Source organism: Lithobates pipiens, unplaced genomic scaffold (genome assembly GCF_037356315.1).
Source record: "Lithobates pipiens isolate NorthernLeopardFrog02 unplaced genomic scaffold, aLitPip1_a1.2 Scaffold_157, whole genome shotgun sequence".
Classification (NCBI taxonomy): Eukaryota; Metazoa; Chordata; class Amphibia; order Anura; family Ranidae; genus Lithobates; species Lithobates pipiens.
In genome coordinates this window covers 1,879,645-1,903,788 of record NW_027507746.1, presented here as the reverse complement: position 1 = coordinate 1,903,788, position 24,144 = coordinate 1,879,645, and the positions used below count along the sequence as shown (strand labels likewise).

Here is a 24,144-nt window from a genome sequence, read left to right as displayed (position 1 = left end):
CCAAGCACCTGAAGCTGATGTAACCAAATAATTATTTTGAAATGTCACATCCCTTCAAGACTGCCTATGCTGATGCTGAGTGACTATCCTGTTATGTTGACTGACTATCCTCTTTGTCCTCAATTATCCTGCTGATAGCTTGGAAGAACATTTTTGGTTCTGGGGTCGCCACCAGTGGCTAAGGCCCAATTTTTGCAGCCCCTGTTTAACAAGGGCATGTAATTACAATTTTTGATGCAATGCTTTGCAGCAGGGCTCATTCCTGCTCTTCAACTAGAGTTTCTGTGAGGTGTTGCAGTTTTGTGGCACCAGTGCCTAAGGCCCAATTTTTCAGCCCCTGTTTAACAGGTGCATGTAATTACAATTTATGATATATTTCACAGCAGGGCCCGTTCCTGCGCCCACCAAGAGTAACTGTGAGGATTTGCAGTATTATGGCACGAGCACCACAACCACCATAGGCCCAATTTTTCTACCACTGTTCCACAATGGCATGTAATTACAATTCTTGATATAATAGTTCACAGCAGGTTGCTCCAGCGCCCACTAATATTCACTTTGAGGGCTTACAGTGTTAACTTGTGGCAACACCAACACCTTAGGGCCACATTTCTGCAAGCATATAGGGCAGGCCCCTACTTACAAACATCTCCTACTTGCAAACAGAAGGAGACAACAGGAAGTGAGATTAAAAAAGACGGACCGCCCAAAAAATTATAAAGGGGCGATAACCCTTCCCTATGTTTTCCAAAAAGCTTAAAATAGATTTTTTGACTGGAGCTACACTTTAAAAATATACCAGTTGAAAATTACAAACAGATTCTACTTAACACAACAAACCTACACAGTCCCTGTCTTGTTTGCACCACCTGTATACTGCTGTTCTGAGTTTCTAGGGCCTCGGGGCCCCGCGCCTTTCCTTTTTTTTATTTGGGTACGTGGTTCCCCTTAATAATAATAAATAATAAATAAAGTAATAATAATAAAGACCCAAAGGGGCTGGTAATGGGTGGGGGGCTACCCATGCCATTTTTCTCAATGATTTTCATCCGTAGTGCCGGAACCAGATATTACATTAAAAACACAAGCAGTTTTAAATTACTTTTTTCCGTTAAATTTCATTTTGTGCAGGGACTGTTCTAAACACGGGAAACATGTGCCACTTCACAGGCATACAATAGACACCCGCCCAGGCACAATATTTAAAGGAATATTTTTTTTTTTTTCACTTTAAGCGTCATTAAAATCAGTGCTCCTGAAAAAACGTCAGTTTAAAAAAAATTGCATTCATGTCCCCTGGGGCAGGACCCGGGTCCCCAAACCCTTTTAGGACAATAACTTGCATATTATCCTTTAAAATTAGCACTTTTGATTTTGAATGTTTGCGTCCCATAGACTTTAATGGGGTTCTAAAGTTTGTACGAGTTTTCGGTCCGTTCGAAGCATCTGGTGTGAACCGAACTGGAGGTGTTCAGCTCATCCCTAGTTCTGACATTGTGTACAGGTGGAAATCTCAGGAGGACCGGCAATGAGGAATAGAAAAGGGTCTTCAGCAACCACAAGATTGGAGGAGCACAACTGTCTACAGTGTCTTTGCATTATGGCAGATTAGCACTGGGAACACCTGAGCTCATCTGGGGGGGCAGCACATACTTTTGCCTCCAACTGAGGAGATCACACCCCACCCCACCCATTCCCTCCATGTGTAAGCCCTTGTACACTCGGTCGGAGAATCCGTCGGAATGTGTCCTATCGGACCGTGTTGTCAGATAATCTGACTGTGTGTGGTCTGCATCGGAATGATTCCGTCGGAATATCCATCGGACCCAATTTTCCAACTTGTTGGAAATATTTTCTGACCAACTGGTTCGATCGGACATACTCCAATCATGTGTAGAGAATTTTGATCGGACCGAGTGCCACGCATGCTCAGATTAAATTCCTACATCAAAGCTATTGGCTACTAGCCTCAACGTAGTCCAATCGTAACGAAATTACATCATCACGTTCTGAATGATCGGATTTTTCGACAATTTAGTCCGCCCGTGTGTATGCAACAGTTTCGGACAAAATTCGACGGATTTGGTTGTCGAAATCTCCGACCGTGTGTACAGGGGCTTAAAGATTCCACCTCACCTAATATCGCTCCCTCAACCTGAGGAGATTACCACCTCATCTAAAGCTGTTCCCTCAACCTGATTAGACCCCCTCATCTAATGCCATCCCCCCTGCCTGAGGAGACCTCACATCACTTGAGGAGACCTCACCTCACCCAATACTGTCCCCTCCATCCAAGAAGACCCCACCTCAACCAATGCCATTCCGTTCACCTGAGGAGACCCCACCTCATCTGAAATACCACCCCCTCCACTTGAGGAGACTTCACCTCACCCGATACTGTCCTTCCTGCATGAGGAGACCTCACCTCACGCAATATCATCCCCTCCACCTGAGGAGACCCCACCTCACCAAATACTATCCCCACCACCTGAGGAGACTCCACCTCACCTAATATCATACACAAGGTGGAGGGGACCACAAGAAAAACAGAAATGGAAGGCACGCACACATAGCTCTGAGGAAGGGAGTGCACCCTCGAAACATGTTAGCTGTACCCCGTGTTCTGTGCATGTCCATGACCATTGAATTTTGTGAGTACCCACTTTTATATAAAACTTTTTTTTATTAAATTATCTTTGGTAATGCACTAGGTGTGCGCACCTTCCATTTCTGTTTTTCTTGTAGTTGCTTTCGGATTACGCATCTGAGGAAGGTGTATACACCCAGTTCTGGATACCATATATACCTTTCACACCACCTCATATTTCCATAGAAGGGGAAGGTGCTTCACCAGAGACCTCAGGAGATTCCTGCTTCTCCTGCCTGTACCTACCTTCTTACTACCCATAGCAAGGTGTGATTGGACTGTAATTTCTTCACCCACCACTAGTTGTCCTCAATGCTCCATCTGCAACCCCTGCATTCTGTGCATCTAACTTAAGGGTAATATATAGGAAACACTAATGTATTTCATGGTACAAATTTCATGTCATATTTACAAACAGTATATGGAAGGAACATATTATGTGGTAAATATAGAGAGAGGGCAGGGAGAGTGCAAGGAAAGGACATAATGCAGAGAGGGGGAGGGAGAGGTGAGGGAGGAAGGGAGAGGAAAGAGAGGGGGAAGGGATAGATGAGAGGGGGAAAGGGAGAGGTGAGGGGGATGGGAGAGGGGGAAAGGGAGAGGTGAGGGGGATGGGAGAGGGGAGAAGGGAGAGGTGAGAGGAAGGGGAAGGGAGAGGAGGGGGGGAGGGAGAGTTGAGAGGGTATCAGCTGTGGAGAACAAGATAAGAATTTTGAAAAAAAAAAAATCACAGAATCACAGAATATGATTAATAATATATACAAAACTTTATTGATGAGTAAAACCCTCAATGGGGTAAATCTATAGAGAATAACACCTTCCAATAACCAGGTAATAATATTGGCGGCCCAATAATCAATCGGGATAATCGCGTCCCTTTGGGTAATGATCCATGACATGAAATCCTCCGGGAATAATACATGATCCTCATATACAATATATCAGACATGAAATGTAATCAGAACAATCGGTGGATAAATCCATTTAGATGATATAATAAAAATTGCAGCAAGTTCTCAGTGAAAGGCGAAACGGCTGAATGGACTCTGTTCTTATACAAGATAATGTCAGCAACATGGAGAAAGCAATTGCAGAGAGACACTGGGAGCCAGGAATGCCGTATATGTTAGATAGAGTTGCATCACTTTATTACACCCAAGGAGAGGAGAGAGAGGAGTGTGGAGCAGAGTGTAGAGAGGAGGATGGAGAGGAGTATGGAGGATGGAGAGGAGGATGCAGAGTAGTATGGAGGATGAAGAGGAGTATAGAGAATGGAGAGGAGGATGGAGAGGAGTATGGAGGATGGAGAGGAGTAGGACAGCAGTAAGAGGAAGATGCGGTCTCTTTCTCTGTATTAGTGATTTCTCCAGTCAGCTTTTATTAATGAGAAACTTTAGAAAATGTCTTTTTCCCGCCATGAATGAGTCTTAATAACGAGTCGGATCCTCATCACCATCATAGTAAGTATTGATAATATTGGAAAGTGCGGAATCCTACAGAGGGGAGAAGAGGGAATTCACAATGGGAGGCGACCATTATATCCATGAAGAGTAGAAGACTTTCCTTTAGAGGGTTGCAGAGAAGTCCGAGGTGTCGGTGAGGAGATCCTCTATACATGGAAGAGTTCCAGCAGACCCAACACCAGGACACAATCACCAGAAAAATCTGTGGCCATCTACAAGAGATAATTGTACAATTACACCGAGATATTATATTGTATACATTCCATGAAATGTGTCATCAATACATATATATGTGAATGTGATGTGAATATCATTCCATGTTACACAGGGACTCGTCATATCAGTAATTTGGCTACTTTCCATCCACAGAAGAATTGGGATCATGTGACCTGAGGAAGATCTGCAGATCCCAATATCAGCAGCAGAGCCGATTGAGGAGACGATTGTATTCAGAATATTGAAGGTCGGCCCCATTCCCATCCCTGGAACAGCCAGGACAGGTTTTATTATTTTCTGTTAGGAAGTGATCCAGATTTATAGAGAGGAGAAGCCGGAATCCAGGAACTGGACTGATCAGCACTAGAGATGGGCCAACAGTTCTATCCGAGCAAAAGTTCCCCCCGAACATCACCTGCTCACCCATTCACCAAACACCCAAATTTGCGGTTAGCTTGGCGGGATATTCACCCGCTAAGCACCCCCACAATGCACTGTGAGCTTCGCAGTGCATTCTAGAGGACCTAATTGGATGAAGCCAGCAGTCAGGTGCAAGGTTTCACCAATTACCTGGACAAGACTGCTAAACAGTAAGTGATGCCAGTCTGCCCGTCTGATTATGATTTACACCTGCATTTACACACAGCATGATGAGAGCGCTCAGGTAGTTCAGCATCACTCTTCAGTCTGTAAGAGACCACTGACCAGACCAAAGCACGCTCTCACCATGCCATGTGTAAGACATTGTGTGAGAGAGGGGCAGTTCTTGGGCCCAAAAGGTGTCTTGAATTTAAAGCAGTGGTGGTGCGTCCATAAAGGAATTTGCCTTGCTAACACTGACCCACCTCTCAGCCAATCAGGTGCACTGGGTCTGGGTGATTGGCTAAAACAACAGGTGCTGTGATTGGATGCCTAACAGGTGTCTAATTACAGGAGAGGAGGAGTGGAAGGGAGAACAGAAGAGATTGAGGAAGAAATGGAGGACACTGCTCACCGCCTGCCGCCATCACCTGCTGCCCACCCAAGACAAGGTAAGGGCCGGGCAGACGGTTGGCGGGGGCACAGTGGCAGCATTTCATGCGCACAGTGGCAGCATTTGGGGTACTGTGGCAGTGTTTGATGGGCACATTGAGGCTGCAATTGATGGGGGTCTTTCCAGAATGTTTTAGTTTGTTTGCGCCCCCAAAAATGTTGAGCCACCACTGATTTAACCCCTTCCCGCCGAGTGTACGCAGATATGCGGCCTTGGCTTTTGGGGGTTATACCAGGATGATGCACGCAGCCTCAGGCATCATTCCAGTACAGTTTTTTTTAGAGTGGGCGATCAGTTTTCCAGGGATAACAACTGATGCAGCTAAATGACGCTCAATTGTTATCCCCCCTCCCGCCGCCTCCCGACACTCTGACTGGTCCTCCCGTCCCCCCGGGAGACCCGATCCTCGATCCGCCACTTACGGCGGCTAGAGAGAGATGGGCACAAAGCCGTAAATGGCTTACTTCCAGTCTGCTGAATGTAAACATGGAAGTGACGTCACTTCCTGTTTACTTGGCTGCCAATGGAGCCAGATTTGAAAAAATATACAGTATTCAGAATCACAGTTTTTGGTGATCTGAATACTTTGAAGTGCCAAGGAGGTATTGGAGGTCTTTTAGACCCCCGATCCCTCCGTAAAGAGTACCTGTCACCACCTATTATTGTCACAAGGGATGTTTACATAAACACAATTGAATAATATAAAAATAAACAAAATACCCCTCTCCTTACTCAACTAGACCCCCCCTTTTTTAGATTCTCTTTATCTTTTACTACTGTTTATATACAGGTTTGGTTCACATTCTCAAGAATCATTTGAATTTTCAAACCACATAGGCCATTGGAAGCATTTTACCCATTCTCCAATATCGGAACAGGCTGTATACAGAACACTCCTATCCCATTCAATGTATTTACATTGATATCCTTCCACCGCCCCTACCTTGCCCCATTTTAGAATTACTACTCAAATACCACTTTAGTGTCGAATGTGCAATTGGAAGGCAGCTTTGACTGCATTTACTTCACACAATGTTCTGGAATATGTTTTTAGTTATTTTTAATTTGTATTTCTCTGCAGTATCATTCCCCAACAAATTGTTCTATTCCTTAAGTATTCGTGAAAATTAACTCTAGTCCCTTTTCCACATTATGACATCAAACTTTTCTGAAGTGACACTAAATCCCTCCACTGAGATCTCGAGATCTAATACTCTTTCCCCTTTTTTTTTTTAGTAGACTATTTAGTTGAATAGACCAAGCCTACAGATATTTACCTTAAAGAATGACATCATAGTATTGGTTAGAATTTCTTGCTATATGCCATTCGAGATTGTCGACTCTTATATGTACCGAATAATATTGTCACTTTTTTCACTCATACATATGTTATTGTTTTCGTTTATGATATTGTACACGTACAAATTCTTAATAAAAACTTCTTTAAAAAAAAAAACTTCAAAAAAAATAAATAAACAAAATAAATAAGACTTTTTTTTAGAGCGCCCGCATATGTAAACGGTGTTCAAATCACACATGTGAGATATCGCCGTGATTGTCCGAACGAGAGCAATAATTCTAGCACTAGACCTCCTCTGTAACTCTAACCTGGTAACCGTAAAAAAAATAATGAAAGCTTCGCCTATGGAGATTTTTAGGTACTGTAGTTTTTCGCCATTCCACGAGTGTGTGCAATTATAAATTGCGACATGTTTGGTATCTATTTACTCGGCGTAACATTATCTTTCACATTATACAAAAAAATTGGGCTAACTTTACTGTTTAATTTTTTTTAAATTCATGAAAATGTCCCTTTTCCCAAAAAGTTGCAATTAAAACACCGCTGCACAAATACCGTGTGACATAAAATATTGCAAAAATTACAATTTTATTCTCTAGATTCTCTGCTAATAAATATATATATATATATATATATATATATATATATATATATATATATTTTTTTTTTTTTTTTTTTTTTTTTGGGGGGTTCTAAGTAATTTTCTAGCAAAAAATATGGATTTTAACTTGTAAACACCAAATGTCAGAAATAGGCTTAGTCATGAAAGGGTTAAAGTGTATATATGATTTTCTTTTGTGTTTGTAATTGTGGTATATTTAGTACTGGCTGGCGAGAAGTGCAGTGTTAACAAAAAAAAACAAAAAAATTATATATATGTATATTAAATGCAGGACACCTTTTGGATTATATGATATATAATTGGGGGGAATATATTTTTAATGTGCCCTAAAATGAACTGTTATCTCTTTCCTGGGTTCACACTAGATGTGGTGCAAATTCACAGCAAATTTGCTGCGGTTTCAGCACTGCATCCAAATCGCAACCCGTCCATGTGATGCAATCAATTTGCAAAATGCAGCACAGTTTGCCAAATCGGATCGCATGGGTATGATCACCTATGTAATCTGATTCTGGTGTGGACAATAAAGGGTCCTGCACCAGTTTGGTGTGAATACAGTGTGATTTTAGCCATACAAATCCATGGCTCAAATCGCACCCCAGAGACACCACATGTAATTCACACAGGAATGTGCTGCGATTGCTGTGCGTATTACATGTGGTGTCTCATGCTGAGGCATTAAAGCCAGCTGCAGCATTCCCCTTGGAAGAGGTGAGCTCAGGTGTGTTTGGATCCTAGTCTGAACTATCCTGAGCTTTCCCACAGCCGCACATTATATATATATATATATATATATATATATATATATATATATATATATATATATACTCCTCTTGTATATGTGCAACTGCAGACCATGAAATGACTCGGCTGCATCTGATTGGCAGTGCACTGTGACAGGAGGGGGCCCGAGGGGGCTTAAATAACAAATATGTCATGCTTCCCTGATCTGTATAAAAAGAAAATGGGCTGCTCAGCCTAAAATGCCGAGGTCTATTTTTTGTCCCAGTCCGGGCCTGAGTGCGAGTATAGTGTAGTGTCAGTGTAGAATGTGAGTATAGTGTAGTGTCAGTGTACAGTGTGAGTATAGTGTAATGTCAGTGTACAGTGTGAGTATAGTGTAGTGTCTGTGTATAGTGTGAGTATAGTGTAGTGTCTGTGATTAGTGTGAGTATAGTGTAGTGTCAGTGTACAGTGTGAGTATAGTGTAGTGTCAGTGTACAGTGTGAGTATAGTGTAGTGTCAGTGTAGAATGTGAGTATAGTGTAGTGTCAGTGTACAGTGCGAGTATAGTGTAGTGTCAGTGTAGAATGTGAGTATAGTGTAGTGTCAGTGTAGAATGTGAGTATAGTGTAGTGTCAGTGTAGAATGTGAGTATAGTGTAGTGTCAGTGTAGAATGTGAGTATAGTGTAGTGTCAGTGTACAGTGTGAGTATAGTGTAGTGCCAGTGTATAGTGTAGTGTCAGTGTACAGTGTAAGTATAGTGTAGTGTCAGTGTACAGTGTGAGGTGAGTATAGTGTAGTGTCTGTGTAGAGTGTGAGTATAGTGTAGTGTCAGTGTAGAATGTGAGTATAGTATAGTGTCAGTGTACAGTGTGAGTATAGTGTAGTGTCAGTGTACAGTGTGAGTATAGTGTCAGTGTACAGTGTGAGTATAGTGTAGTGTCAGTGTAGAGTGTGAGTGTATTGCTAGTATAGTGTGTGAGTGTAGAGTGTTAGTATACTGTTAGTATAGTATGTGAGTATAGTGTAGTGGGTGTGTGTAGAATATTAGTATACTGTTAGTAGAGTGTAGTGTGTATGTGTGTGTGTAGAATATTAGTATACTGTTAGTAGAGTGTAGTGTGTATGTGTGTGTGTAGAATATTAGTATACTGTTAGTATAGTGTGTGAGTATAGTGTAGTGTGTGTGTAGAATATTAGTATACTGTTAGTAGAGTGTAGTGTGTGTGTGTAGAGTGTTAGTATAGTGTTGTGTTTGTAGAATATCAGTATACTGTTAGTATAGTGTGTGAGTGTAGTGTATGTGTGTAGAGTGTTAGTATAGTGTAGTGTCAGTGTAGAGTGTTAGTGTATTATTAGTATAGTGTGTGAGTATTTTGTGTCAGTATAGTGTAGTGTGAGTGTAGAGTGTAAGTTTACTGTTAGTATAGTGTAGTGTGTGTGTGTGTGTGTGTGTGTGTGTGTGTGTGTGTGTAGAATATTAGTATACTGTTAGTAGAGTGTAGTGTGTGTGTGTGTAGAGTGTTAGTAGAGTGTGTGAGTGTAGTGTGTGTGTAGAATATTAGTATACTGTTAGTATAGTGTGTGAGTATAGTGTAGTGTGTGTGTAGAATATTCGTATACAGTTAGTAGAGTGTAGTGTGTGTGTGTAGAGTGTTAGTATAGTGTAGTGTCAGTGTAGAGTGTTAGTGTATTATTAGTATAGTGTGTGAGTATTTTGTGTCAGTATAGTGTAGTGTGAGTGTAGAGTGTTAGTATAGTGTGTGAGTACAATGTAGTGTGTGTGTGTAGAGTGCTAGTATACTGTTAGTATAGTGTGTGGGTATAGTGTAGTGCCAGTGTAGAGTGTGAGTATAGTGTAGTGTGTGTGTAGAATATTAGTATAGTGTGTGAGTATAGTGTAGTGTAGTGTGTGTGTGTGTGTGTGTGTGGAATATTAGTATACTGTTACTGTAGTGTGTGTGTGTAGAATATTAGTATACTGTTAGTATAGTGTGTGAGTATAGCGTAGTGCCAGTGTAGTGTGTAAGTATAGTGTAGTGTGTGTGTGGAATATTAGTATACTGTTAGTATAGTATAGTGTAGTGTGTGTGTGTAGAATATGAGTATACTGTTAGTGTAGTGTGTGTGTGTGTGTGTGTGTGTGTGTGTGTGTAGAATATTAGTATACTGTTAGTATAGTGTGTGAGAATAGTGTAGTGTGTGTGTAGAATATTAGTATACTGTGTGAGTATAGTGTAGTGTGTGTGTGTGTGTGTGTGTGTGTAGAGTGTTAGTATACTGTGTGAGTATAGTGTAGTGTGTGTGTAGTGTTAGTATACTGTCAGTGTAGTGTGTGTGTAGAGTGTTAGTATACTATTAGTATAGTGTGTGAGTATAGTGTAGAGTGTTAGTATACTATTACAGTGGTGTGAAAAAGTGTTTGCCCCCTTCCTCATTTCCTGTTCCTTTGCATGTTTGTCACACTTAAGTGTTTCGGAACATCAAACCAATTTAAACAATAGTCAAGGACAACACAAGTAAACACAAAATGCAATTTGTAAATGAAGGTGTTTATTATTAAAGGTGAAAAAAAATCCAAACCATCATGGCCCTGTGTGAAAAAGTGATTGCCCCCTAAACCTAATAACTGGTTGGGCCACCCTTAGCAGCAACAACTGCAACCAAGCGTTTGCGATAACGTGCAATGAGGCTTTTACAGCGTCCTGGAGGAATTTTGGCCCACTCATCTTTGCAGAATTGTCCTAATTCAGTTACATTAGAGGGTTTTCGAGCATGAACGGCCTTTTTAAGGTCATACCACAACATCTCAATAGGATTCAGGTCAGGACTTTGGCTAGGCCACTCCAAAGTCTTCATTTTGTTTTTCTTCAGCCATTCGGTGGTGGACTTGCTGGTGTGTTTAGGATCATTGTCCTGCTGCAGAACCCAAGTTCGTTTCAGCTTGAGTACACAAACAGATGGTCGGACATTCTCCTTCAGGATCTCTTGGTAGACAGCAGAATTCATAGTTCCTTTTATCACGGCAAGTCTTCCAGGTCCTGAAGCAGCAAAACAGCCCCAGACCATCACACTACCACCACCATATTTTACTGTTGGTATAATGTTCTTTTTATGAAATGCAGTGTTCCTTCTACGCCAGATATACTTGGACACACACCTTCCAAAGAGTTCCACTTTTGTCTCATCAGTCCACAGAATGTTGTCCCAAAAGTCTTGGGGATCATCAAGATGTGTTGTGGAGAAATTGAGACGAGCTTTGATGTTCTTTTTGCTCAGCAGTGGTTTTCTCTTTGGAACTCTGCCATGCAGGCCATTTTTGCCCAGTCTTTTCCTGATGGTGGAGGCATGAACGCTGACCTTAACTGAGGCAAGTGAGGCCTGCAGTTCCTTGGACGTTGTTGTGGGGTCTTTTGTGACCTCTTGGATGAGACGTCGCTGCGCTCTTGGGGTAATTTTGGGCGGCCGGCCACTCCTGGGAAGGTTCACCACTGTTCCATGTCTTCGCCATTTGTGGATAATGGCTCTCACTGTGGTTCGCTGGATTCCCAAAGCTTTGGAAATGGCTTTATAACCCTTTCCAGACTGATAGATCTCAATTACTTTCTTTCTCAATTGTTCCTGAATTTCTTTGGGTCTCGGCATGATGTGTAGCTTTTAAGGATCTTCTGGTGGACCTTACTTTGTCAAGCAGCTCCTATTTAAGTGATGCCTTGATTGTGAACAGGTGTGGCAATAATCAGGCCTGGGTGTGGCTAGAGAAATTGAACTCAGGTGTGGACAACCACAGTTATAGTATGTTTTAACAAGGGGGGCAATCACTTTTTCACACAGGGCCATGATGGTTTGGATTTTTTTTCACCTTTAATAATAAACACCTTAATTTACAAATTGCATTTTGTGTTTACTTGTGTTGTCCTTGACTATTGTTTAAATTGGTTTGATGTTCCGAAACACTTAAGTGTGACAAACATGCAAAGGAACAGGAAATGAGGAAGGGGGCAAACACTTTTTCACACCACTGTAGTATAGTGTGTGAGTATAGTGTAGTGTGTGTGTGTAGAGTGTTAGTATACTATTAGTATAGTGTGTGAGCATAGTGTAGTGTGTGTGTGTGTGTAGAATATTAGTATACTGTTAGTATACTGTGTGAGTATAGTGTAGTGTGTGTGTAGAGTGTTAGTATACTGTCAGTATAGTGTAGTGTGTGTGTAGAGTGTTAGTATACTATTAGTATAGTGTGTGAGTATAGTGTAGTGTGTGTGTAGAGTGTTAGTATAGTGTAGTGTGTGTGTAGAGTGTTAGTATAGTGTGTGAGTATAGTGTAGTGTGTGTGTAGAATATTAGTATACTGTTAGTATAGTGTGTGAGTATAGTGTAGTGTGTGTGTGTGTGTAGAATATTAGTATACTGTTAGTATACTGTGTGAGTATAGTGTAGTGTGTGTGTAGAATATTAGTATACCGTTAGTATAGTGTGTGAGTATAGTGTAGTGTGTGTGTAGAATATTAGTATACTGTGTGAGTATAGTGTAGTGTGTGTGTGTGTGTGTGTAGAATATTAGTATACTGTGTGAGTATAGTGTAGTGTGTGTGTAGAGTGTTAGTATACTGTGTGAGTATAGTGTAGTGTGTGTGTAGCGTGTTAGTATACTATTAGTATAGTGTGTGGGTATAGTGTAGTTTGTGTGTAGTGTGTTAGTATAGTGTGTGAGCATAGTGTAGTGTGTGTGTAGAATATTAGTATACTGTTAGTATAGTGTGTGAGTATAGTGTAGTGTGTGTGTAGAATATTAGTATACTGTTAGTATACTGTGTGAGTATAGTGTAGTGTGTGTGTAGAATATTAGTATACTGTTAGTATACTGTGTGAGTATAGTGTAGTGCGTGTGTAGAGTGTTAGTATACTGTCAGTATAGTGTAGTGTGTGTGTAGAGTGTTAGTATACTATAAGTATAGTGTGTGAGTATAGTGTAGTGTGTGTAGAGTGTTAGTATACTATTAGTATAGTGTGTGAGTATAGTGTATTGTGTGTGTAGAGTGTTAGTATAGTGTTTGAGCATAGTGTAGTGTGTGTGCGTGTGTGAGTAGAATATTAGTATACTGTTAGTATACTGTGTGAGTATAGTGTAGTGTGTGTGTAGAATATTAGTATACTGTGTGAGTATAGTGTAGTGTGTGTGTGTGTGTAGAGTGTTAGTATACTGTGTGAGTATAGTGTAGAGTGTTAGTATACTGTCAGTATAGTGTAGTGTGTGTAGAGTGTTAGTATACTATTAGTATAGTGTTTGAGTATAGTGTAGTGTGTGTGTGTAGAGTGTTAGTATACTATTAGTATAGTGTAGTGTGTGTAGAGTGTTGGTATACTATTAGTATAGTGTGTGAGTATAGTGTAGTGTGTGTGTGTAGAGTGTTAGTATAGTGTGTGAATATAGTGTAGTGTGTGTGTAGAATATTAGTATACTGTTAGTATAGTGTGTGAGTATAGTGTAGTGTGTGTGTAGAATATTAGTATACTGTTAGTATACTGTGTGAGTATAGTGTAGTGTGTGTGTAGAATATTAGTATACTGTTAGTATACTGTGTGAGTATAGTGTAGTGTGTGTGTAGAATATTAGTATACTGTTAGTATACTGTGTGAGTATAGTGTAGTGTGTGTGTAGAATATTAGTATACTGTGTGAGTATAGTGTAGTGTGTGTGTAGAGTGTTAGTATACTATTAGTATAGTGTAGTGTGTGTAGAGTGTTAGTATACTATTAGTATAGTGTGTGAGTATAGTGTAGTGTGTGTAGAGTGTTAGTATACTATTAGTATAGTTTAGTGTGTGTGTAGCGTGTTAGTATAGTGTGTGAGCATAGTGTAGTGTGTGTGTAGAATATTAGTATACTGTGTGAGTATAGTGTAGTGTGTGTGTAGAATATTATTATACTGTGTGAGTGTAGTGTGTGTGTGTGTGTGTGGAGTGTTAGTATACTGTGTGAGTATAGTGTAGAGTGTTAGTATACTGTCAGTATAGTGTAGTGTGTGTAGAGTGTTAGTATACTATTAGTATAGTGTGTGAGCATAGTGTAGTGTGTGTGTAGAATATTAGTATACTGTTAGTATAGTGTGTGTGTGTGTGTGTGTGTAGAGTGTTAGTATACTATTAGTATAGTGTGTGAGTATAGTGTAGTGTGTGTGTAGAATATTAGTATACTGTTAGTATACTGTGTGAGTATAGTGTAGTGTGTGTGTGTGTGTGTGTAGAGTGTTAGTATACTGTCAGTGTAGTGTGTGTGTGTAGAGTGTTAGTATACTATTAGTATAGTGTGTGAGTATAGTGTAGTGTGTGTAGAGTGTTAGTATACTATTAGTATAGTGTGTGAGTATAGTGTAGTGTGTGTGTGTAGAGTGTTAGTATACTATTAGTATAGTGTAGTGTGTAGGTGTAGTGACGTGCTGTATATCCTTTTTCTTGGTTGCTGTGTGTTTTTTTTTTTTTTTTATCCCCTTTTTTTAAATTGTCAGTTGCAGTTTTTTCTGAATGTGACATCGGTTTTCCCCTTTTTTATTTAGAATTTTTTTTTTCTTACATTTCTGTGAGCGTCAATCCTCAATTTAGCCGCTTGTCACCTGCCCTCCATCAGATGGTGGCGGGGCGGTGCAGCTCTTGTTCTGGGATGATGTCATATGGCGGCGTCCCACAACGGCCGCTCTCTGGCGCGCAGCAATTACCACGGCAACGTGTCACTGACAGAGAGTGAGGAGAGGAGAGCCGATCAGCGGGACATCGAGGAATGTAATCAGGGCACTGATTATAATAAAGAAAAAAAGTGTCACATATAAGTGCCAACCATTGCCCACCAATGTCAGCTATCAGTGCCCACCAGGCGGCAGCAATCAGTGCCCATAACTGCCCACAAGTGCCACCAATCAGTGCCCATTAGCCATGCTAGTCAGTGCTGGCAATCAGTGCCACCTATCAGTGCTGCCCATGAATGCCCATCACTGCTGTCGATCAATGCCCATCAATGTCCCCCATCAGTGCTGCCCATCCATGCCACCCGTCTGTGCCCACCAGTGCTGCCTATTAGTGCCCATCAGTGCCACATATCAGTGCCCATCAGTGCTGCTTATCAGTGCTCATCTCAGCTGTGAAAGTGTGGGGGTCACTGTCACTCATAGAGAGAAGGCGGGGCAGAGGCACCAATCAGATGACAATGGAGGCGGAGCTGTAGCAGTGATGTGATGGGCGGTGCAGCCAGTGTGTCACCGCAGGCTTGTAGTACAATAGATGGGAGCGCGCATGCGCGGGTGCCCCTATCAGATCAGTGGTGTGAAGGGGGCACCGGTCACACAACAACACAGGAAGTGGGCAATACTGAGCAGAAATGATGCCATTTAGAAGAGGAAAAGAAGAGAAAGATTACTATTAGGCCGCGTACACACGGGCGGACTGTTCGCCCAACCTTGTCTGCTGAACAGTGTTTGGGCGGACAGTCCGCTCGTGTGTGGGCTTTCAGCGGACAGTTTCAGCGGACAGTTGGACGGACAAAGTCTTTCGGAAATTCCGAAAAACTGTCCGCTGAAACTGTGTTTGAGCGAACAGTCCGCCCGTGTGTGGGCCTGTCCGCTGTACTTTCGAAATGAGCGGACTGTTCCCGCTCGGAAAGTCCGCCCATTTCGAGCGCGTGTACAGGTAGGCGGGGCCCGCGAAGGAGACGTCGCGGGCTCCGCCGCCTGGAATGGGCTTAAAGGGGAACCCCAACGCCGAAAAAAATCGGCGTGGGGGTTCCCCCCAAGTCCACACCAGACCCTTGTCCGAGCACGCTACCCGGCCGGCCAGGAAAGGGGGGCGAGCGCGCCCCCCCTCCCGAGCCGTACCAGGCCGCGTGCCCTCAACATGGGGGGTGCCTTGGGGAAGGGGGGGCCGCGCGGCCCCCCCACCCCAAAGCACCTTGTCCCCATGTTGATGAGGACAAGGGCCTCTTCCCGACAACCCTGGCCGCTGGTTGTCGGGGTCTGCGGGCGGGGGGCTTATCGGAATCCGGGAGCCCCCTTTAAGAAGGGGGCCCCGGATACCGGCCCCCCACCCTATGTAAATGAGTATGGGGTACAATGTACCCCTACCCATTCACCTGTGAAATAAAGTACAAAAAAAAACACAACACATGGAAAAAGTATTTTATTGCACAGCTCCGGGGTCTTCCGTCTTCGGGGGTCTTCTCGCCGGACTCCTCCGCTATGTGTGTGTAGCTCTTTTGCTAGCGGAGGAGTCCGGCTTTCTTCCTCCCCGCCGCCGGCCTCTTCTCCCGACTTCGGGGGTCTTGTCCCCCTCTTCGGTTCTTCTGCCGGGCCACCGCGCCTGGTCCGGTGGCCCGGTCTTCTGTCGCCGTCTTCCGTTCTTCTGTCGCCGCCTTCGGTTCTTCTGCCGGGCCACCGCGCCTTCTTGTAGCTCTTTTACAGGCGGTGGCCCGGTCTTCTGTCGCCGTCTTCCGTTCTTCTGTCGCCGCCTTCGGTTCTTCTGCCGGGCCACCGCGCCTTCTTGTAGCTCTTTTACAGGCGGTGGCCCGGTCTTCTGTCGCCGCTGTCGTCGTCGCCGCCGCCGCCGCCTTCCGTTCTTGTTCTTCTTCTTGTTCTTTTTCTTCTCCTGGAGATGTTGACTCGACGAGCTCTCCGGCCGGAATGCCAGGGACACGCTCCGCTGCCACTTATATAGTGACAATGGGGCGGTGTCACATGGTATATGTCACATGGGTTGGTCACATGGGTTGATGTCACATGGGGACTATGACATCGTAAGGGGGCGGGGTCACCATGTGACCAACCCATGTGACATATACCATGTGACACCGCCCCATTGTCACTATATAAGTGACCGCACAGCGCGGCTCTGGCATTCCGGCCGGAGAGATCGTCGAGTCAACATCTCCAGGAGAAGAACAAGAAGAAGAACAAGAAGAAGAACAAGAACGGAAGGCGGTGGCGGCGACGACGACAGCGGCGACAGAAGACCGGGCCACCGCCTGTAAAAGAGCTACAAGAAGGTGCGGTGGCCCGGCAGAAGAACCGAAGGCGGCGACAGAAGAACGGAAGACGGCGACAGAAGACCGGACCAGGCGCGGTGGCCCGGCAGAAGAACCGAAGAGGGGGACAAGACCCCCGAAGTCGGGAGAAGAGGCCGGCGGCGGGGAGGAAGAAAGCCGGACTCCTCCGCTAGCAAAAGAGCTACACACACATAGCGGAGGAGTCCGGCGAGAAGACCCCCGAAGACGGAAGACCCCGGAGCTGTGCAATAAAATACTTTTTCCATGTGTTGTGTTTTTTTTTGTACTTTATTTCACAGGTGAATGGGTAGGGGTACATTGTACCCCATACTCATTCACATAGGGTGGGGGGCCGGTATCCGGGGGCCCCCTTATTAAAGGGGGCTCCCGGATTCCGATAAGCCCCCCGCCCGCAGACCCCGACAACCAACGGCCAGGGTTGTCGGGAAGAGGCCCTTGTCCTCATCAACATGGGGACAAGGTGCTTTGGGGTGGGGGGGCCGCGCGGCCCCCCCTTCCCCAAGGCACCCCCCATGTTGAGGGCACGCGGCCTGGTACGGCTCAGGAGGGGGGGCGCGCTCGCTCGCCCCCCTTTCCTGGCCGGCCGGGTAGCGTGCTCGGACAAGGGTCTGGTGTGGACTTGGGGGGAACCCCCACGCCGATTTTTTTCGGCGTTGGGGTTCCCCTTTAAGCCCATTCCAGGCGGCGGAGCCCGCGACGTTTCCTTCGCGGGCCCCGCCTACCTGTACACGCGCTCGAAATGGGCGGACTTGCCTCCGCCTTACGTGGGCGAGTCCGTTCATTTCAAAAGTTGAGCGGACTGTTTGGCAAACAGTTCGTTGAAACAGTCCGCTCGTGTGTGGGCAAGTCCGCTCATGCAAATTTTGAGCGGACTGTTTGCCCAAACTGTTTGACGAACAAGGTTGGGCAAACAGTCCGCGCGTGTGTACGCGGCCTTACTGGAATTCTATATTTAAGGATCAGAAAGAGAAAATAAAAGCTGAGAGTTGATGTGACTTTACTCTGATATCATCCATTCCGGACATTCTCTTCATATCCGGATCCGTGTATTACCTGAGAGGGGGAGGGGCTCCCACACACCATCTTCTTATCTTCTTCTCTTTATAGATACACTCCAGCCTCTTCCTCCTACACCCCTTCATAGAAGAATAAAATGAGAGTGTTAGAGGAGGAAATGTTGCTGTGATGATGGAAGGGGGAGGGGCTCATACTGAGCTCTGTAAGAAATGATGGAAAAGAGAGGGGCCCTCACCATGGCAGGGGCCACACACTCATCTCCATCCAACCATTGGGATAGCAGACTGTATGCCGGGTGTGCTGGGCTGTCATGTGTACAGGCTGAGAACACACATCTGATTGGCTCAGTTATACTGACACATTGGATGGACCTCGGGGGATGGGGGGTATTTTTCTGTAAAGGTAAAACCTTGTGGAAGATTGTAGGACCTGACTAAGATTATTATTGGTGGATCTGATTCTCCCATCCCCCATCTGTAATGATAAAACTTGGGATGAGGAATAAATTCTCCATCATCTGGGAAATCTGTGACTGGCACAGGAAATCTCAATCATCTCTCTCATTATCTGTATAACTACAGAGACCTCCAATGGGCTCTACAGAAATTGTATAGAATGTTTGTCACCCGTCCTTCCATCTTCATTACAGAGCAGCCCGGGTGTCAGAAGACCTTCCAACAACGTCCCACCTCCATCATTCATCTCCATCATCTCACCTCCATCATCTCACCCCATCATCTCATCTCCATCATCTCACCTCCATCATCTCACCTCCATCATCTCACCCCCATCATCTCACCTCCATCATCTCACCTCCATCATCTCACCCCCATCATCTCACCTCCATCATCTCACCCCCATCATCTCACCTCCATCATCTCACCTCCATCATCTCATCTCCATCATCTCATCTCCATCATCTCACCCCCATCATCTCATCTCCATCATCTCATATCCATCATTTCACCCCCATCATCTCACCTCCATCATCTCACCTCCATCATCTCACCTCCATCATCTCACCTCCATCCTCTCACCTCCATCATCTCATCTCCATCCTCTCACCTCCATCATCTCATCTCCATCATCTCACCCCCATCATCTCACCTCCATCATCTCACCCCCATCATCTCATCTCCAACATCTCACCCCCATCATCTCACCTCCATCATCTCACCCCCATCATCTCACCCCCATCATCTCACCCCCATCATCTCATCCCCATCATCTCACCCCCATCATCTCACCCCCATCATCTCATCCCCATCATCTCATCCCCATCATCTCACCCCCATCATCTCATCCCCATCATCTCACCTTCATCATCTCACCCCCATCATCTCACCCCCATCATCTCATCTCCATCCAATGTTGTCTACATTTTACTATTCACATTCTAAGACTTAGTATGTGTGTTACCTCCAATATAACAGATCTTACCCTCTATACACAGAGAAGCCGGCATTCCGGAGGACCTCACAACGTCGTCTCACTTCTGACTCCGACATCTTCTCATCATCCTCCAATGTTATATACAGATCGGTCAGAGTTCGGTTTGTGGAGATAACGGAGCAAAGATCATCACAGCTCCATAATGTCCCTTTACATTTATAGACACTGGAGGGAGAAGCAGGAAAGAGGTGAAATGTTCTTCCAGGGAGGGGCAGAAGTAGACACATCCAATGAATAATCAGTGGGCGGGGTCTTAGAGAATGAAATGTTGGGACATTTGGATGGAATATTGGTGGGACCTCCCTGTGAAATGGAGGTAAGTTGTCACCCACCTGAAAAGTCTTAGTGTGGGGTTACACTGTTGCGGGTACATTGTAGTGACGTGGTAACGCACACATTGGAGCTGTGAATGGCTCCATATAGATTCCCTTTCACACTAAACTGCGGCACATCGATGGGAACCGACCACATAGGAAATAATGGGATTTCTACTTCACATGCGTCTCTGTGCAGCAAAATCCATGAGGATCGCTAAACACACTGACAAGTGATGATAATATGTCAGCAGATCAATCAATCATTGGACAGTCGGCCCTCGGATGGAGCCAGGTGATGTAATTTCCTGCCTGGACCTGAAACAGGAAGTGGCGCTGGTGAGTGATATTATTTACTGCCCAATTGGTTGCTGGATATGCTGACATATTATTGGTTGTCAGTGCATTTATTGTAAATAAAGAGACAATTGTTTTGAAGGACGTGCTTCACTAATGGTGGCATTTTTATTTTATTTGGAGTTCTATATCCAGCCAATCAGGAGGGACCAGATCCCTATAAGGGACCCCACACTTGTGACAGCTGATCTTGTGGGAAGTCCCCCGGGCCCATTGAGCCCCCCAGAGGGGGGACAAGCACATGACACCTATATTGTATATGGGGCCAATACCTGAGGGGGCATTTCATCAGCACGGAGGTGGAGGACTCTGAACACACTTCATGTTGTAGTGACACACTGGAGGGGGCGCCATCATTGAGGAAGATTGATCACAGATATATAGACTTTCCTCTTATATATCCAACTAGATACATTCATTTTACAGCACTGGAGTTGTGGCATCAATTACTTGTAACTAGTTATTGTTTTATTACATTCATCATTTCCATTAGCAATGTATTAGTTTGTAATATGTATTCACAGCACTGGGGTTGTGGTATCACCAGCCAATCACAGCACTGGTACTTTGGTATCTCTTAGGCCCCTTTTACAGGGGACGGATCAGTAATGATCCGCTTGCTCAGTAGGGATCGCTCCATTGTCCCCGCTGAGCCGGCGGTGGACAGGGCGGTCACTCTGTGCAGGGACTGCCCTGTCAGCTCTCCGCTCTCCTCTATGGGGATTGGATGAGGACGGACCGTCTGTCTGTGTTCATCAGATCCGCTCTGCAGACGGATAGAAAAATAGGATTTTCCTCCGTCTGCAGAATCGGACAATTGCGGAGGCGGACAATAGCGGGTGTCTGCGGATGAACATCCCCCATAGGGATGCATGTATGTCCGTATTTCATCCACAAACGGATGGATGAAATACGGACATACGGCCCACATGTGTGAAGGGCCCTTAGGGTGAAGGACATTACAAGGTGTCATGCTCTGATTCTGGTGATATTTGGACACAGATCTCTATACATTCCATGTTGTTGGTAACATACAAATGTTTTCGCCCCTCAGATCTTCTCTATAGGTGAATGATGTGTACGGTGCCGATCTGCTTTGCTGGGAGGGTATCAATAGATGTCCTCCCTTTACAAGCTGGCCACACCCCCTGCAGGGAGCGCGCGGCATGCGCTGTGATCACCCAAATCAATGAGACTTGGGTGATCACAGATTGGAGTAAGGGGTCGATCCCGGCCCTTTACCACGTGATCACCTGTCAGCCAATCACAGCTGATCATGTGATGTAAATAGAGTACCGGTAATATGTGTAAAATGGACCCTCGCGCCACTATGTGCTAAACATAAAATAGATCAATGTGTGACAAAATAGAATATATAACGAAATATAATGAAACAACCTGTGGAATAAAAAAGTGCAAGTGCTGCTAAATCAAACAAAAATGCAGCGGGACAAAATAGTAAACACAAACTATCACTAAAATAAATAAAAAAGAGCCCTGCGCAAATAATACCACAAAAAAATGAATAATATATATAAATGTGAAAAAACAAGAGTCAATGAAAATATTTCAAAATAGACACACCAATAGTGTAAGTGTGTAGTGAAAACACTGGAGAAAGAACAGGACCAAATGTTCCAAAAAATCAGGCTCCCAGAACTCTCACCTCAGAGATGGAATAATAAGGCAAAAGAAAATGATTCCAATGAACTTCTCCTTCACTTCTCTGTGCACAATCACCAAATGGTATAAACTTCTACCACTAGAGGGCCGATTCAACCTCTTATGAGTAATACTGCAGCATATGTATCCTTGTGGTATGAAACTTAAAGAAAACACAGAGGGGAGGGGGGAAGGGAGAGAGAAAGGGGACTCCAATAGTGTAGTGGTTTCCAAAACTGAATAATTTTTTTTTAAGAGAAAGCACATTTAAAAAGAAAGTATCAAACAGAAAGAGATCTGGCGTGTACAGCGAGTCTTACGCTTGGCCGTAGGAAGACCGGAACAAGCGTAAGACTGGCTGTACACGCCAGATCTCTTTCTGTTTGATACTTTCTTTTTAAATGTGAGAGTCCATTGCTTTCTCTTAAATAAATTTATTCAGTTTTGGAAACCACTACACTATTGGAGTCCCCTTTCTCTCTCCCTTCCCCCCTCCCCTCTGTGTTTTCTTTAAGTTTCATACCACAAGGATACATATGCTGCAGTATTACTCATAAGAGATTGAATCGGCCCTCTAGTGGTAGAAGTTTATACCATTTGGTGATTGTGCACAGAGAAGTGAAGGAGAAGTCCATTGGAATTATTTCTTTTGCCTTATTATTCCATCTCTGAGGTGAGAGTTCTGGGAGCCTGATTTTTTTGGAACATTTGGTCCTGTTCTTTCTCCAGTGTTTTCACTACACACTTACACTATTGGTGTGTCTATTTTGAAATATTTTCATTGACTCTTGTTTTTTCACATTTATATATATTATTCATTTTTTGTGGTATTATTTGCGCAGGACTCTTTTTTATTTATTTTAGAGGACCGGTAATCATTTCTTTTTTCTTCTCACGCAGCATGAGGGGAAAAAAGCCGATCACCGACTTCTGTTGAAGGGATATCATTCTGAGCAGAGAGAGGGAAAGGCACCTCATATGTGCCCACAGTGCCCACCAATCAGCGCCCACCAGTGATGCCTAGCAGTGCTGATCAGTGGCCATCACTGCCACCCATCAGTGCCCACCAGTGCCGCAATATCAGTGCTAATCAGTGTAGCCTCATCAGGCAATTTGATGGGGCAGATTTGATGGTAGCACTTTTTATGGGGAAAATAGGAAGGGGCAATTTTGATGGTGGCAGTATTATGGGGCAGTTTTTATGAGGTCATTTTGATGGGGCAATTTGATGGAGCAGTTTATATGGAGCAATTTTGATGGTGGCAGTATAATGGGGCAATTTTGGTGGGGGCAATAGGATGGTGCAATTTTGATTGTGGCAATATAATGGGACATTTTGTTGGGGCAGTATAATGGGGCAATTTTGATGGGACAATAGAATGGGGCAATTTTGATGGTGGCAGTATGATTGGGAAGTTTTTGTGGGGCAATTTTGATTGGGGCAATTTCATGAGGAAATGTGATGGGGCAATTTTGATGGGGGAAATTTGATGGGGCAATTTTGATTGTGGCAGTATGATGGGGCAACAGGATGAGGCAGATTTGATTGCGGCAATTTTGATGGTGGTAGTATAATGGGGCAATTTTGATGGTGGCAGTATGATGGGGCAATTTTGATGGGGTAACAGGATGGGGAAATTTTGATGGGGCAATAGTGTGGGCAATTTTTATGGAGGCAATTTGATGGGGCAGTTTTGATGGGGGCAGTATACTGGGGCAATTGTGATGGGGCAGTATAATGGGGAAATTTTGGTGGTGGCAGTATGATGGGGCAGTTTTAATGGGAGCAATAGGATGGGGCAATTTTGATGATAGCAGTACGATGGGGCAGTTTTTATGGGGGCAATATGGTGGGGCAATTTTGATGGTGGCAATAGGATGTGGCAGTTTTGATGGGGCAATATGATGGGACAATTTTGATAGGGGCAATTTTGATGGGGGCAATTTGATGGTGGCAGTACAATGGAGCAATTTTGATAGGGCAATTTCATGGGAAAATTTGATGTGGCACATTTGATGGGGCAATTTTGATTGTGGCAGTACGATGGGGCAATTTTAAGGGGGCAATTTGATGGGGCAATAGGATGAGGCAGTTTTGATTGTGGCAACTTTGATAGTGGCAGTATAACGGGCCAATTTTGATGGTGGCAGTATGATGGGGCAATATGATGGGGGAATTTTGATGGTGGCAGTATGATGGGGCAGTTTTTATGGGGGCAATAGAATGGGGGCAATACGATGGGACAATTTTGATAGAGGGCAATTTGATGGTGGCAGTATAATGGGGCA

At 44.1% G+C, this 24,144-nt stretch overlaps 1 protein-coding gene across 2 annotated transcripts in view; it reads right to left on the bottom strand.

The window, feature by feature from the left end:
- Positions 1-3,390: 3,390 nt before the first annotated feature.
- Positions 3,391-24,144, bottom strand: part of LOC143981452 (NACHT, LRR and PYD domains-containing protein 3-like) — a 102,146-nt gene continuing 81,392 nt past the window's right edge. The window contains exons 7-9 of one of the 2 annotated variants that reach the window (XM_077479299.1): positions 19,511-19,687; positions 18,107-18,189; positions 3,391-4,322 (exon numbers count right to left, since the gene is read on the bottom strand). In XM_077479299.1, coding sequence (XP_077335425.1) covers positions 18,141-18,189; positions 19,511-19,687 — 226 coding nt within the window. In that variant the 3' untranslated portion in view covers positions 3,391-4,322; positions 18,107-18,140. Of the gene's footprint in view, positions 4,323-14,778; positions 14,797-18,106; positions 18,190-19,510; positions 19,688-24,144 lie in introns of those variants that run through there. The other variant, XM_077479300.1, reaches the window with a different exon arrangement.